Here is a 17705-nt window from a genome sequence, read left to right on the forward strand (position 1 = left end):
CGCCTTGCACCTTGCGCCACGTGCGCTTAACCCGCAGCGCTACCCCCCCCCACTCTTTTTTTTTTTAATGCACAAACTTTGCAATGGCAAAATACAAGAGAAGCCACCCACCATCTCACCATCCTGGTTGTTTTCTGTATTTTTCCGACCTGGGCTGGTTCACCCCTCCTTAGGCAATCTGGTGGCCCCTCACTGCCGGGATGCCAAACTTAGTGCCGACAACCGATTGGTATAGCGCACTACAGCCCAGAATTCCTGGGTTCAAGCAATCCTTCAGCTTCAGCCTCCCAAGTAGCTGGCACTACAGGCACGCGCCACCATGCCTGGCATGTTTTCTGTATTTTTGTTCATAGAGACAGAGAGAAATTGAGGGGGAGATAGGATGGAAAGGGAGAGAGAAAGAGCAGCACTGCTTCTCCACTTGTGACATCAGAGGAGACTGAAGGGACCGGGAGGTTGAGTGGAGGCCCTTGAACTTGGTTATGTGTGCAGTCTGCCGGGTGCACCACCTCCTGGCCTCTATAAATACAAATAATAAATTTTGCCATTTCTCTTAGTCTTGGTACCTTTATATACTTAACTGCAATCATAAGGTACATTTGATGTGTTATTCTATTTATTGTAATTAACACATTGCTTGGAGTCCTGACGTCTGTGAATGACTCCATTGAGTTCCTAGACCATAATTTATGTAATGCTCTCCCTTTGCCAGGTTGGTGAGCATTTCCTCTCTTTTAGACATCTCACTAAGATCATAGTGAAGTAAGCCTCTGTAAACATAGAGCTTTTCCAAGTTTTTGGTTGTTTGTTTGTTTTTTGTTCTAATTATATACTTAGAAGTATAATTATTGAGTTAGCTGGTATAGTCTTTTTATGACTTTTGAAACACTGCTGGGTTGTTTTCCAAATGAATCGTACTTATACCATAGCTGGCAGTAGGCTAGTTTACCACACTCTTCTCAACATTGGAGAGTGTCATTATTGCCAATACTTTTGCATGTGTTAACAGTTATCATATTGCTTACTTTACATTTCTTGGTTGCCTGAACTTCCTTGTGCCTCTTCGCTAATTGTGCTTGTCCTGTGCGAAATGCGATAGTGTATTTATTTCTTCTACAGAAGGTTACCCGCGCCTTCCTGAAACTGATAAAGGAAAAAGAATATCTGACATAAGAGGAGAGCCAAAATAGTTCTCATAGGTGAAATACTACTAGGAATCCTCGTGTAGAATATAAGTTTAATTAAAAAAGAAAAAACTAATGTATTATTCTGAAATCTAGTACTGATGAACTACAAAAGCCTTGGAGCAACGTAACTGAAGTGACTAGAAACTCACAGTGAGAGGCCAGAAAGACCCTCTGGTCTTTCAGATAATCCCTTCTCCCACCTCATCAGCCTACGCGGCTGCTGCCCCATGTTCTTGATTGCTCTTATTCTACCCAATTTAAAACAGCTCAGCAGTGGACAATGCGCTTCACTCTTTCAAGTGCCAGGCTCAGGCCTCCTCTAGATGCTGTTCCTTTCAGAAAGCAATCACCAGTGTTTTAGTGAGTTCTTGCTAAGGTCAACCTTGCTTTTCAGATTGCTTTCAAGCTCTGAAAAGTCTAGGCTGACCTGAAATAAATTGTGAAAACAAGTAGCATCTGATGGTAGCAAGATGCTCTGCTCACAGTGAACACTCAGCAAATGCTCACTAACGACTTGTTTCTTCTGAAAGTTAACATCTTGTCCATGGTTATAGTGAGACAGCTAACACGCTGTGTCTGGGTGGATGAGCTGATTTAAGCATTTCAGGAACTAATTTGGCAATAATCAATAAGAGCCACAAACATGGTGTTATTGCTGGGCATGGAAGTCCAGGTCTAGGAAAACTGACCCAAGAAAATGGTCAGAAATGCAGAGAAAGATTGGTGCATGAATATAATCAAGAGTACTTCTAATAACAGACAGTATTAAATGTTGGAGAAATTGATAAAAAGTAGTTGTATAGTGAAAGAACATTGACATGTTATCAGTGTTTCTTTCTGAGTGGAAACGTGGATGGTATTTATACTACTGCAGTTTTCCATGATGAATTTTCCATGATGCTACTTTCATAGCAGATACATCCTTTAAAAATCAGATCCAGGGGCCGGGTGGTGGCACACCTGGTTGAATGCACATGTTACAGTGTTAAGGACCAGAGTTCAAGCCTCCGGCCCTCACCTGCAGAGGGAAAGCTTCACAAGTGGTGAAGCAGGCCTGCAGGTGTCTCTCTGTCTCTCTTCTTATCTTCCCATTCCTCTCCATTTCTAGCTGTCTCTATCCAATAAAAATTAAGATAATAAGATAATAAGAAAATTAAACATCAGATCCATGGTACTAGAGCTGTAATTCCTTAAATCTCTACCCGTAAAATTATTAAATATAACATTGGAAACTATAGAAGTGACAAATTTGGAGTTAAATTAGTTTGTTGGCAGGTTTGTTTTTTTTAATGATTTAAATATCCTTAATCAGCATCATTATAATATCAAAGTATCCCCTGCAAAAGATTTGTTCACTACAAATAGAATAGTAACATATGCTGGAGATGCTACCTTAAGCAAATTATGGTACACATTACCAGTAATAAGAAATAGCATTATATGAGATATGAGAATTAATTAAGATATTATCTATGATGTTTTCTGTTATTACTCTCTCATTGAGTTTCCACAATTGTAAAGTGAATTCAGAAAGACTAGGTGACTTGCATGAGTTTTCATAGCTGGTTTATGGCCAAACCCCATGATTCCTGGTTTTATCTTTACTATTTCATTGATAGTATGAGAGAGAAGGGGAGAGAGAGAGATCCATGAGAGAGAGGGGGGTGAGAGAGAGAGATACATATAGACACATGAGGGAGAAAGTGAGTTATACATAGACACATACCTCTGTGATTTAATACACTCAAGTAATAAGGCAATTGTTATGAGCTTACTTAAATTCATGTGTAAGAGAGATAACCTAGATATGAAAGAATAAATTGGTGGATGAGGAAGAGGATGCGCAATATTGTGATTACTTGCCTGAAGACATTTTCCTTAGTCACTAAATTCTGGTGGTTTTTTTTTTTTTTTTTGCCTCTTTTCAGATCTTTTTAAAAGTTAATCTGAATTCCATTCTTTTTTTTTTTAGTTTTTTTTTATTTTTTTATTTAAGAAAGGATTAATTAACAAAATCATAGGGTAGGAGAGGTACAATTCCACACAATTCCCACCACCCAATCTCCATATCCCACCCCCTCCCCTGATAGCTTTCCCATTCTCTATCCCTCTGGGAGCATGGACCCAGGGTCATTGTGGGTTGCAGAAGGTAGAAGGTCTGGCTTCTGTAATTGCTTCCCCGCTGAACATGGGTGTTGATTGGTCGGTCCATACTCCCAGTCTGCCTCTCTCTTTCCCTAGTAGGGTGGGTCTCTGGGGGAGCTGAGCTCCAGGACACATTGGTGGGGTCTTCAGTCTAGGGAAGCCTGGCCGGCATCCTGATGACATCTGGAACCTGGTGACTGAAAAGAGAGTTAACATACGAAGCCAAACAAATTGTTGAGCAATCATGGACCCAAACCTTGGAATAGTGGAGAGGAAGTGTTAGGGGGGTACTCACTGCAAACTCTAGTGTACTTCTGCTTTCAGGTATATATTTTGCAGTAGTTTACGGATACATGTGAACATATGCTCTCTCTCACAGAAACTGGTGTATATCTAGGTTTTGGGACTTTTTTAGAAAGTGAACCACCTGAGATGGAATTAGAGTATACTATGAAAGGAAAGGTCTGACCCGAGTAATGAAGCTGAAGGGTTGTCATTCCACACGTGAAGTCTCTGGACATAGTCCGAAGTGAAGCATGTTGAGGTGGCGATCGTTGTTCCATTCTTTTCTTACCCAATGCTTCTTTCACTGTTTTCTCTCTAAAAAAGGATAGTAAGAATCTCATTTTTGTCTTACTTAAAGGCTCTTTTTGTCCCCACCATTCTGAAACTTAACTGAGATCAATATTTAAAAAAAAAAAAAAAAAGGAAGGCAGGCAGGCAGGCAGGCAAGTCTAGGGCTAGGAGAAGCATAATGTTTATGCAAAAGACTTTCACGTCTGTGGCAACAAAGGTCCCAAGTTTAACTGCCAAGCACCACCATAAGCCAAAGCTGAGCGATGCTCTGGTTAAAGAGAGAAAGACAACCTAGTAGTTGTTAATGCTAATTTTGATCAAAACATTATTCAACATTAAACTCAATAAAAACCTTGCTAAAATACTGATAGGACTTTATAATGTTTTAGAGTATATTATACTAGTATATTTCACTTAATCTGTATTTTCTAAAGGAATAGACTAAACCTCAAAAATAAAAAAAAAAAAATCACTCTTGAATGTAGTTGTAGAGCCAGATCTAAAAATCTGTGTCTTATGATGGAAAAGCTGATGTTCATTCCACTGTAGTAGTTTGTAATTCCTTGTCAAGTCTGTTGCTGATACGTGAATTTTTAAATTACTAATAGGGAGAAGAAAAGACTGGAGGAAAATTCCTCCCAACATCCAGAAAAAAGCATGTTTCAAAGTTCTCGTGTTCTGGGTGAAGAAAAGATAATGGCAAAAGAAAAAAAGAAAAAACTGAAAGCTTTATTAATCCAAACTTTCAAGGAAGATCACCAGGTAAGAATTGTGATGTCTACTTATCATTCATGGCATAAATGAAAGAATTTAATTGGAAATGAGACCTTAAGCCCCGTACAACTTCATCATAAATACCAAAGTTGCCCACACCATTCATTTTGTGCTACCCAGCTGACCTAATGCACTAGGCATTGCTCTAATTTCCCATTCAGAGTCTATTTTTATATAGTCCATGTGATCCTGGGAAATTGAAGTATAAATTTGGGAAATTATCCCAAATAACCCTTTTCAGAATAACATTTAAGAACTAGGTCAGATCTCTTACAGATGTTGAAAGCTTGACTTTTTTGTGTGTGTGTGATTAATAGTAGGTTCCAAGATTGTAAGATTACAGTATATAGTTCCACACCCACTGCCCAAAATTCTGTGTTCCCACCTTCCTACCTCCCAAAGATAACCACTCTAATTTTCACAAAATCCTAGATGTAGTTTTTTTGCTCTGTTTTGTCTGGTTTTTGTTGTTTGTTTTTTCCAAGTTCATGTGTTATCAGTTCTTTAGCTTCTACATGAATGAATCCATCCAGTAGTCTTTCATTTCTTTACTTATTTCACTAAGCATAATCACTTCTAATTTCATCCATTTTGTCCCAAAGGACACAACATCATCTTTCTTGATTGCAGAGTAGTATTCCATGAAGCATCTTCTTTAGCCAGTCAATAAACCATAACTTCTTTTGCCAGTCAATGACCACTGTTTGGCTCTTGTGAATAATGCAGCTGTAAACATAGAGGTACATAGGTGCCTTCAATTTAGTGTTTTCATGTCCTCTGAATAAATGCCTGTGAGTAATATTGCGGGATCATAAGGCTTGTTGATTTTTCTTTGTTTAAGGACTATTCATATAGTTTTTCAAAGGGACAGTTTGCTTTCCTCCAGCAGTGTAGCAGAGTTCCTTTTTCTCCACAACCTTGTCAACATCTGTTATTTTCTGTTTTGTTGATGTAGGCCATTTTTACCAGTAACTTGGAAATTAATAACAGAAATTTGTATGTATGTGATATGACTAACTAGGAAGATTTATAGTAGTCACAAAAATAATTTCAAAGGATAATTTTGGACTAGGTGACAGCTCATCAAGTCAGAGCACAGGTTTTATATGCCCAAGAGTCCAGATTCAGTTCATTCAGTTCAGTTTAGGCACCACCATAAATCAGAGCTTAGCAGTCCTTTGATCTCTGTCTTCCTCTATCTCTATCTAAAATTCAGCCAACCAACCAAGAAAGACACTTTTGATGCTGGTATTTTAAATTACTGGAGGTTGAGGGTTGGGTGGTGGCACACCTAGTTGAGCACACATGTTACAATGTGCAAGGATCAATGTTCGAGCCCCTAGTCTACACCTATAGGGGAAAAGCTTTTCAAGTGGTGAAGCTGGGCTGCAGATGTCTTTCTGTATCTCTCCCTCCTTTTTTTTTTTTTTTTTTTAACCACAGTGCTGCTCAATTTTGGCTTATAGTGGTGCAGGGGATTGAACTCTATCAACCCCTTCCCTGTTGATTTCTGGCTATCTCTATTCAATAAATAAATAAAGATATATTTTTTAAAGTTAGGATTAACATTTAGTGAAAGACTGGCAAAGACTCTTAGATGCTGAGTCCTTCATGAGACAGATGGAGTTGGCCTGTCTTCCTGCAATAACAATGCAAATTTCTAAAAGAAAATATAAAGGTATATGAATATTCATGGGACAATTCTGAGATGGTATAAAAGATCAATACTATGATATGATATGTTATCTTATCAATGAGAGATTAATAAAATATGTTCCCACTAAAAGTAACCTTTTATTTTAAAGATATAGATAAAAAAGTAGAGACAGAGAGCACAGCACCAAAGCTTCCTTCAGTGTGATGGGGGCCAGGTTTGAACCCAAGTTGCACACATAGCAAAGCAGCTTGCTGTCCAAGTGAGCCATTTCATCAGCTCTTAAAATTAACTCTTAAGTTTTTATTTTATTTTGTTTATTCATTTACTGAATAGAGACAAAGAGAAACTGAGATAGAAAGGAGAGACCTACAGAACTGTTTCACTGTTTGTGAAGCTCCCCCTCCCCACTAACACACACACACACACATACACGGAGACCATGGCCTTGAATCTGAGACCTTGCACATGATAACGTGTGTACTCAACTGAGTGCTCCACCACTTGGCCCCTAACTCTTAAATTTTATGGAAGTCTGAACTGGAGTCTGTTGCAGCAGATTCATGGACTCAGTAGGGAGACTAAAGGGGCTTTGGAGTCTAATGCCCTATGGTAAAAGAGGATGACAGTCTGGTGAGGGTAAGGTGTAGTGACACCTATTTGGGGGGAATGTGGAAATGTATCCTGGTGACAACAACAATCAACTGTCAAACAAATAAGCATTTCCTCAAAAAAAAATGGGACTGAAGTAGAAAAAAATCAAATTCACTATATAATTAGATACATTTATTTAATATAGAGGTGCTATATGTGAATTTTTTATTTTGTTAGTGATTTAATAATGATAAAAAAGATTGTGGTATAAGAGGGGTACAATTCCCACTACCAGAGTTCTATATCCCATCCCCTCCATGAAAGGTTCCCTATTCTCTATCCCTTTGGGAGTATGGACCAAAGGTCTGTATAGGACACGGAAGGTGGGAGGTCTGGCTTCTGTAATTGGTTCTCCACTGGACCTGGGTGTTAACAGTTCGATCCATACCCCCCAGCCTGTTTTGTCTTTCCCTAGTGGGGTTAGGCTCTGTGGAGGTGGGGTTCCAGGGCACAGGTGAGGCCGTCTGCCAAGAGAAGTCAGGTTGACATCATGGTAGCATCTGCAACTTAGTGACTGAAAAGCATTAAGATACAAAACAGAACAAATAGTTTAATAATCAGGAACCTAAAGGTAAGAATATAGCATATAAGATTTGGGGTCTTCATGTTGACAAGTGAGAATTCTTTTTTTTTTTAATTTATAAAAAGGGAACACTGACAAAACCATAAGATAAAAGGGGTACAACTCCACACAGTTCCCACCACCAGAACTCCGTATCCCATCCCCTCCCTTGATAGCTTTCCTGTTCTTTAACCCTCTGGGAGTATGAACCCAAGGTCATTGTGGGATGCAGAAGGCAGAAGGTCTGGCTTCTGTAATTGCTTCCCCGCTGAACATGGGCATTGACAGGTTGATCCATACTCCCAGCCTGCCTCTCTCTTTCCCTAGTGGGGTGGGGTTCTGGGGAATCAGAGCTCCAAGACACTTTGGTGGGGTTGTCTATCCAGGGAAGTCCGGTTAGCATCATGGTAGCATCTGGAAGCTGGTGGCTAAAAAGAGAGTTAACATATAAAGTCAAACAAGTTGTTGACTAATCATGAACCTAAAGGCTGGAGTAGTGCTGATGAAGAGTTGAGGGGAGGGGAGGTCTCCATTTTGTAGATAGCTAGTAAGCATATTTTAGTTATATTCCAAAGGGCCTGTGGCTATACTAGTACACACCACACACACCCCCGCCCCAGCAGGCGAGAATTCTACCACTGAACCACCAATACCCTGGGGGGTCTTCTTGTTGGAAGAAGCTAGTCTATTTTAGGTATATTCCAAGGGAGCTCATGACTATTTTTTGCCTGGGTGACAGTTAACATGCAGGTGGTCTAAAAGTGTTGTCTCAGAAGATGGTGTCAGAGTTGGGAATAGGACTAGAAAGCTGGATCAGGAGGGAGCTGGGTGGTAACACACCTGGTTGAGCGCACATGTTACAATGCACAAGGACCTTGGTTCGAACCCCTGACCCCTCGCTGCTGGGGGAAAGCTTCACAAGTGGTGAAGCAGTGCTTCAGGTCTCTATCTCTCTCCCTTTTCATAACACCCTTCTCTCTCAATTTCTGGCTGTCTCTACCCAATAAATAAATAAAAGTAATAATAATAATAATAATTTTAAAAGCCTACATGGCAAGACACAAAATTCTTAAAAAGGAAGAAAGAAAAGGGAGAAAGGAAGAAAGAAAGAAAGAAAGGAAGGAAGGAAGGAAGGAAGGAAGGAAGGAAGGAAGGAAGGAAAGAAGGAAGGTGGATCAGGGCAGATAATAGCTCCCAAAATATGGGAAAAGTATATAAATACCATTAATTGTAAACCCCATCGATCTGACCTAGGGCTCATGTCAATTGATATTTAGCACAGGACACTATGTTACCTCTGCATACCTGTTGGTCTAAGCTCACATTCTGTGGTCTTAGCTAGGAACATTTTAGGCTGCACTTATTTCAGGACTTCCAGCTGCAGAGTATGTTGACCCACCTTTTCTTTGGAGAGTGAGGCAGTTTCTACCATTGCTGTGCTACACTGAGGGCAAGGCCCTAAATAAGTGAATTTTAGACTACATACAGAGTTTCACAAAGTTACTTGTAAACCTAAAACAAATTACACAAGTTTAAAAGAGCCAGTACTTAAAAATGAGATATTTGATATAACTTATCTCCACTTGGCCATAGATTCTGCTTGATTTGATCCTATGCTTTGTTTTCAATCTTTAACTTTGAAATTGTTTTAGACATACAAAAAAAAGTTACCAAAACAGTGCCCAGATTTCCTAAATACCCTTCACCCAGTTTTCTCCAGTGTTAGCATCTTTTAAATATTTATTTAATTTATTTATTCCCTTTTGTTGCCCTTGTTGTTTTATTGTTGTAGTTATTATTGTTGTCATTGTTAGATAGGACAGAGAGAAATGGAGAGAGGAGGGGAAGACAGAGAGGAGGAGAGAAAGATAGACACCTGCAGACCTGCTTCACCACTTGTGAAGCGACTCCCCTGCAGGTGGGGAGCTGGGGTTCGAACTGGGATCCTTGTGCCAGTCCTTGTGCTTTGCGCCACCTTCGCTTAACCCGCTGCGCTACAGCCCGACTCCCCAGTGTTAGCATCTTACATATGCTTAATATTTTTATCAAAACTAGGACATTAGCATTGGTACAGTGCCATCAAATACCATCAAGCAAGTACACTACAGTCCTTAATCAAATGTCACCATGTTTTCCCTTATGTCCCTTTTTTGTTCCCATGATTTACTCCATAATTCCATTTGCATATGGTTATCCTGCCTCCTTTATCTCCCCCAGTTTGTGACAGTTCCTCACTCTTCCCTTGTCTTTTATGAGCTTGACATTTTTAAAGAGTACAAGTCAGGTATTTTGCAGACTGTCTTGCAATTTGGGTTTTCTGAGGTTGTGATGACGAATTTTTGGTAAGAAAATATATAACTTCTTAATGTATCACCTAAGGAGAAATTACTTAATACTATAAGCCTTATTACTGTTGATATTAACCGCAGTAATAGTTAATAATGTGTCTGTCGGGAGTCAGGCTGTAGCGCAGCAGGTTAAGCGCAGGTGGCGCAAAGCGCAAGGACTGGTAGAAGGATCCCGGTTGGAAACCCCGGCTCCCCACCTGCAGGGGAGTCGCTTCACAGGTGGTGAAGCAGGTCTGCAGGTGTCTATCTTTCTCTCCCCCTCTGTGTCTTCCCTTCCTCTCTCCCATTTCTCTCTGTCCTATCCAACAATGACGACATCAATAATAATTACAACAATAAAACAACAAGGAGAACAAAAGGGAATAAATAATTTTTTTAAATGTGTCTGTTCAGGCTGAGAGTATAGATCGACCTGTCAATGCCCATGTTCAGCGGGGAAGCAATTACTGAAGCCAGACCTTCCACCTTCTGCATCCCACAATGACCTTGGGTCCATATTCCCAGAGGGATAAAGAATAGGAAAGCTATCAGGGGAGGGGATGGGATACAGAGTTCTGGTGGTGAGAATTGTGTGAAGTTGTACCCCTCTTATCCTATGGTTTAGTCAATGTTTTCTTTTTATAAATAAAAAATTAAATAAAAAAGAAAAGTACACATTGATACATTTTATAGAAATAAAAACATCTGTTCTCAACACTGTTAAAAATTGTTACTAAATCAATTCATTAAAATGAAAATTGCAAAAAAAAAGTGTCTGTTTAGGATAATAATTAATTTAACAAGGCAGTGTTAACATAGCTCCTAGAATAAAGAAGTTTCTAAAAAAAAAAAGCAGCAGAAGAAGAATAGAGGGAGGAGAGAAGGAAAAGTAAAATGTATATGTCTGCTGGGTTCCCTCACTATAAAAGTACTATTTTACGAGAGTCGGGTGGTAGCAGGTTAAGCGCAGGTGGCACAAAGCACAAGGACTGGCGTAAGGATCCAGGTTCAAGCCCCTGGCTCCCCACCTGCAGGGGAGTCATTTCACAGGCGGTGAAGCAGGTCTGCAGGTGTCTTTCTCTCCCCCTCTCTGTCTTCCCCTCCTCTCTCCATTTCTCTCTGTCCTCTCCAACAACGACGACAGCAATAACAACAACAAAAATAACTACAATAATAAAAAACAACAAGGGCAACAAAAGGGAATAAATAAATGAATATTTTAAAAAATACTATTTTTCCCTTTATAACTCATAAAGTTCTTAGAGGAGCTATTGTGAAACTATCATATGTTTTGTTTATTCTTAAACTTCTACTCATTATAGCATCTGTTCTTTTATTAATGTATTTGTCTATTAATGATTTTCGTTTGCCTTCCTTTCTCAACTTTTCTCTTGATCATGTTATTAAGGAACTGTTGATTTGCAGGATTGTGGTTGTCACAGGGAAATTATTCCAAAATAAAAAAACCTCTCTATTTTCCCCATTTGTTTATATCAGTATGTGTTCATGGATATCTGTCTTATTCTATGGTTTCCAATTTAATAATATTGTTTATTATTTTGTTACTCAAAGTTTTCTGGCACTGATCATTAAAAAATCTTCCATTTGCCTCCTTTGCCCTTTCAAGATGTATATATCCTTGGAATACTTCCTTTCTTCCTGGAACCACAAGATATTTTAGGCTCATCTTACATGTTCCCAGCTCTGTCCTTGGCATCAACCACTTCCACATGGGATCTTGGTTCCTGTCATTTGAGAATAATATTTAGAAAGATTAGTACCAAGATTAAGGTACTAGGCTTAATCACCAGGATGGCATTTGTTCTGGGCTCCTCTTATCAGACACAGTTGAGAAATAAATGATTGTATATTGATGTACATATCATCTTTACTTCTGTATCTATGTGTATACATGTTAAAATCCATGAGTTCATTCAGATACCTGAAATCCCGGTGCAACAACATGGGGTCACAATATTCTTGCCCCTTCATTCTGTGTATCTTACTTCTGCATCTGCTTTCTGTATTTATATTAAAGTAACTCCGAGTTCATAATGATAACTTCAGCCCCAATCTAGCACCACAGGTTTCAATGTAGCCTATCCTCCTTATTTATAACTTCTTTGTCAGTGAGAGACCTAGAATAAAATATATTTACTTAATTAAGTCAAATACATCATAGAAGTAGTTTTGATATTGCTAATCCATACTGCCATGGGAATAATTTACTAACTAGAGTACAATATTTATACAGTTCACTTGCATGTTCAGCCTTATTCAAGCCAAAATACTATTATTTAGGTTAGGTCTGCCCTTCCCCTTCCCCTGAAATATGATTGTGTTTTCATTTGGATTTTTTTTTTTGGAATATTGTTAATGAGCCTGTAAGTTAGATTTCTCCAGTGCATATGGGTGTAACTGAGACCTAGGGAAAACTGGCTTACCAGACTTCTCAGGCTTTTACTGACTTGACTGGAGACAGGACAGTGTTCTGATAAAGTGACTGAAGTAACAGACCCTCTAGATCCATTATCTTGGTCTCAATCCACATTCCTAGTCTACTCTAAAGGAGCCTAAAGCTGGCCCTTGGGTAATAAATCTTGGATACTCAGCAACCTAAATATGACTGTAAGATTAAAGGGGGGAGGGAGGGGTAGAAAATGTCTGGCTGGCAAGTGGATAACAGGAAGCTCATGTCAGCACCCTCAAAATGGTTCACTGGCAGAAGCCCAAAAGCAAGCTTCACAGAGTTTTTGCAAGACTTTTCAAAATCTGTATCTAGGAGTCACTTTAGTTCAAGTTTCTTTAATTCCTATAATTCTTTGTGCTTTGCCTCTGGATTGATTTTTTTTTTTTTCCCTAGCTTCTTAGCTCTGTGCTTGGACCAAGATATTTGATAAGTGAGAGAGACAGTACAGACTCTCTTATAAGGCACAAATGCAGGTACAGTGCTGTTCATATACCTTTACCATACATTTCATTCTCTTGGTTTTACTAAAATTTTACTGAGAAATTTAGTGCTTCCAGTTTATCCTATTTTTCTCTTTGATCTTTCTGTGAAATCTCTTGGGGAGATTCCGCAATCCACATGTCATTGCTAATTAGCAGAAACAACAAGGGATTAGCTATGAAATTCGTATTGTATTTGGAAAATGGCCTTCTTCTCACTCTATTGTGAAATACACTATATGTTTCCTTAAAAAGAAAGCCTATGATCTTTCTTGCTTATGAAAGTTGAATAGGAGCAAAAGAGGCAGGCTGGGAGCATGGATCGATCCTAGCCGACTGAATCCACATGGATCCCAGTCACTTTCAAAGCCAGCAACAAGCAGCTCCTGACAGCTTTCAACCTGACGCTGTTGACTGGCTACGGAAGAAGGGCAAACGCTAGAAGAAGAAGAAGCGGGGAGGCAATTACAGAAGCCAGACCTTCCACCTTCTGCATCCCACAATGACCTTGGGTCCATATTCCCAGAGGGTTAAAGAATAGGAAAGCAGGAGTCAGGCAGTAGCGTAGCGGGTGAAGTGCAGGCGGTGCAAAGCTCAAGGGCGTAAGGATCCCGGTTGGAGTCCCCAGCTCCCCACCTATAGGGGAGTCACTTCACAAGCGGTGAAGCAGGTCTGCAGGTGTCTTATCTTTCTCTCCCCGTCTCTGTCTTCCCGTTCTCTCTCGATTTCTCTCTGTCCCATCCAACGATGACAACATCAATACCAACAACAATAATAAATACAACAATAAAACAACAAGGGTTAAAAAAAAGGCAAATAAATAAATAAACATTTAAAAAGAATAGGAAAGCTAGCAAGGTAGGGGATGGGATACGGAGTTCTGGTGGTAGGAATTGTGTGGAGTTGTACCCCTCTTATCCTATGGTTTTGTCAGTGTTGTTGTTGTTTTTTTTTTTTGGAGAGAGAGACCCCATCTCTCTCTTTTTTCTTTTCTTTATTTATTTATTCCCTTTTGTTGCCCTTGTTGTTTTATTGTTGTAGTTATTATTGTTGTTGTTGATGACGTTGTCATTGTTGAATAGGACAGAGAGAAATGGAGAGAGGAGGGGAGACAGAGAGGGGGAGAGAAAGACACCTGCTGACCTGCTTCACCGTTTGTGAAGCGACTCCCCTGCAGATGGGGAGCCAGGGGCTCCAGTTGGGATCCTTAAACCTGTCCTTGAGCTTCTCACCACGTGTGCTTAACCCACTGCGCTACCATCCGACTCCCCAGTTTCCTTTTTATAGATAAAATAAAAATAAAAAAAGAAGAATGAAAGTTGGGTAGACACCAGCCTAAAACTTAGTTTTATAGCTAGGATAGGGTAGAATTTTGATTTACTTATTTGGTTTAAATATTCTATTAAAAATAGATGAATAATTACAATAGATAAATAAAAAGATAAATAATGAGGATAAGAGGTAATTACTGATGTTATGCTTGTGATACATTCCAAATGGCCAATCCCAAACTAAGCTGAGAAAATGTGGAGCCATATAAAATAAGAATGGAATCTTTTTTTTCTCTCTCTTTGCCAACAAGATGATGAGAGCTGTAGTTAAATACCACATTTATATATTATGATTCCTCCCTAAAGATTTTGATTTTATTAAAACTGCCTACACACCACAGAAACAGGACTATTTCTGAGCTGAAACATAGCAACCGTCCTCTTGACATTGTTGTCTTATGTTTGTGGAAGGAAATGAGTGAAAAGTCTCTATGAAAATAAAACTGCATCCTATAATCTTATGATCTTGTAAACCACTATTAAATGACTGATACATTTTTATATTTATTTATTGCCCCTTTTGTTGCCCTTGTTGTTCTAGTTATTATTGTTGTTGTTGCTATTGATGCTGTTGTTGTTCGATAGGACAGAGAGAAATGGAGAGAGGAGGGGAAGACAGAAGGCGAGAGAAAGACAACTGCAGACCTGTTTCACCATCAGTGAAGCGACTCCCCTACAAGTGGGGAGCTGGCAGCTCGACTGGGATCCTTACCGCCAGTCCTTGCGCTTCGCGCCACGTGTGCTTAACCCACTGCGCTAACGCCAGACTCCCGACTAATACATTTTTTTAAAAAATTAAAAAGAAAACTGCAGAGAAATAAATATTGGTCATGCACATGAATACTGTGACCTATGTAACGCTTCCCTCTGAGGTACTGCCAAAGGAAGTATATGGCACATACTTGAGGAAGAGGGTTTAGAAGCGTTCTATTGCTTCAGACAGCCAACTCTCTTGAAAATGTACAAGTAAAAATTTAGCAGTTTTGTTAAGGGGGTTGTTTCCTTATTTAGTTTTTATATTCTTCCTTTAGAAATAACCTAGGATTTCCATTCTCATGAAAGGGAAAGTGAGCATCCATTTCCTGCTACATAGAACTGGTGTTTTGCATTCCAAAAGGTCAGGAAGAGTTTTTTCTGGTCCCAGAGGTCCCAGTTCATATATATATATATATATATATATGACTTGTTTGGTTTCTTTTTTCTTCTTCTTCTTCTTCTTTTTTTTTTTTTTTTTTGTCTTTTGAAAGTTTAAATTCTGCTTTAAAAAAATTAAGAGCTATCTCAGTGGGTAGAGCATGAGAGTTGGATGTGTGAGGCCTTGAGTTTGATCCTCAGCACCACAGGTGTTGAAGTTGTACTCTGATATGTGCCTCTAGCTCATACAATAAATCTTTTTTTAATATTAAAAATCTATAGCTTAAATGAAGCCCATTCTCTAAAACTAGGTGAAACTGAGTACCTTTTTTCTAAAGCCTAGTCATTTCAGATGTTTATCTCAAAGGATCTTAAGGACTGTATCGGTAATAAATGACTCCACATCATGTTTTACCACCAGATTACCCCAGAGGTGAATCAAATGTTTGTCTAATATACTCTGATCTAAGGGGTAGAGGTGTGTGTGTGTGTGTGTGTGTGTGTGTGTGTGTGTGTGTAGGGAGAGTAGATAGGGAGTTTAAATTATTAGTGGGGGGGTAGGGAGGAGGGAGAATGGAGAAGGAAGGAAGGGTGTGGGGAGAAGGTTATGGCCCAGGAGGAATGCAGTGGCTAGAGAACTGCATGAAGAACTGCGTTGGATTCCTGGCATCATATATGCCAATATGATGCTCTGATTCTTTTCCTCTCCTTTTCTTTTCCTCTCTTCCTCTCTTGCAAGCATTCCCATGTGTTAGCCAGGGGCTTGAACCTGGCTCCTCACTCACAGTAATGTGTACATTCTACCAGTTGAGCCATCTCCCAGTCCTCAATTAAAAAAATAATAATTATTTTAAGATTTTCATTTATTTGTCAGTGAGAGAGAAAGAGAGGGAGAAAGTGCTAGAGCATCAGCACATGTAAAGCCACACAGTGAACTCCAGACCTCATGCTTGTGAATCTAACATTTTATCCACTGTACCATCTCCCAGGATGTGATCAGCAAGAAGTTTAATTTTTTATTTTTGATTAATATTGGGTTACAGTATTTTAACATTACAGTATGCAGTTCCATACCATACCCACCACCAAAGTTCTGTGCCCCACCCTCCTATCTCCCAAAGATGAGCACCATAGTTCTCACAAGTCTTATAAACAATTTGTTTGCATTTGTGTATGTATGTGTGTGTGTGTTTGCAAGTTCATATGTATCACTACTCTAGATTCCACATGAGTGAAACCATCCAATAGTTGTCTTTCATCTTTTATTTCCAATTAGCAAAAGTTTTATATTTGTTGAATCTAAGTAAAGGTTCTTTTTTTCTCTTTTATTTTTGGGTGTGCTTGTTAAGTTGTCATAATACAGTTTTTTGTTTGGCTTTTGTTTTGTTTTTTTACTTAAAAAGGGGGGGAGGTGGATCAGGTGGTAGTGCAGTGTCAGGAAATTGTGAGGATGTAGTTGAGCTTTGCAGGGCTTGACTTGAAGGGACATCCATCCTGTCAGCCTCTCTCTCTCTCTGCTGAGAGGTTGAGCGAGGAGGGACATGACTCCCTAAGATTTGCCTCGTCTTATCAGACTCCCTGCCTCACAAAGCACCCTGCATTCCTGATACTATGGCCTGCTCCCTTATTATCTACATAATCATTGTTTTGCCTGAAAGATCCTACCCATTCCATCCCTTTGATCTATCTTCTTTCTACCCTCAAGACCCTCCCTGCCTGCAGGATATTATTAACCCTACCAGTTAAAACCCTCACAACAGTTGCTAAGGATGTTCCTACCTTTCCTATCCCTTTTGCCTTTCTCTGCCTCTTTCCAAACCATGTCAAGCCATTTCCGTTTCCAACTTGCCACTTCCGGGTCTGACCTTTAAAAGCCTGGGCTCTCTGATCAATAAAGAATTGAATTGCCTCAGCCACGAGTTCTGTTCATGAGTCATCTCCATCTTGTCACTGAGTGAGTAGCAGCCCAGGCTGGCTCCAGTCAAGTTCTCTCCAACCCAGAGAGTACATGCCCAGGAAGAGGCACCCCCACGCTAGCCCAGCAGCACAGCAGGTTAAGTACACATGGCACCAAGCATAAGGACTGGCGTAAGGATCTCAGTTTGAGCCCCTGGTTCCCCACCTGAAGGGGAGTAGCTTCACAGGTGGTGAAGCAGGTCTGCAGGTATCTATCTTTCTCTCCCCCTCTTTGTCTTCCCCTACTCTCTCCATTTCTATCTGTCCTATCCAACAACAACGATAACAATAATTGTGACAATAACATCAATAACAACAGTAATAACTACAACAATAATAAAACAAGGGCAACAAAAGGAAAAAAAATTTTTTTAAAGGAGAAAAAAGTAAGTGCAGAAGATGAACATCACATCTTCCAGAATATAACAAAAGTAGTGTTTTGCCTATAGACAGCAA

General features: G+C 39.5%; 1 protein-coding gene across 4 annotated transcripts in view; it reads left to right on the forward strand.

Moving 5' to 3' along the window:
* Positions 1–17705, forward strand: part of CCDC191 (coiled-coil domain containing 191) — a 96869-nt gene that overhangs the window by 24572 nt on the left and 54592 nt on the right. For all 4 annotated transcript variants that reach the window (XM_060198334.1, XM_016185258.2, XM_060198336.1 and 1 more), the window contains one exon: positions 4517–4670. In XM_060198334.1, the coding sequence (XP_060054317.1) occupies positions 4517–4670 (154 nt within the window). The remainder of the gene's footprint in view (positions 1–4516; positions 4671–17705) is intronic.

Source organism: Erinaceus europaeus, chromosome 9, assembly GCF_950295315.1.
Source record: "Erinaceus europaeus chromosome 9, mEriEur2.1, whole genome shotgun sequence".
In the NCBI taxonomy this organism is placed as follows: domain Eukaryota; kingdom Metazoa; phylum Chordata; class Mammalia; order Eulipotyphla; family Erinaceidae; genus Erinaceus; species Erinaceus europaeus.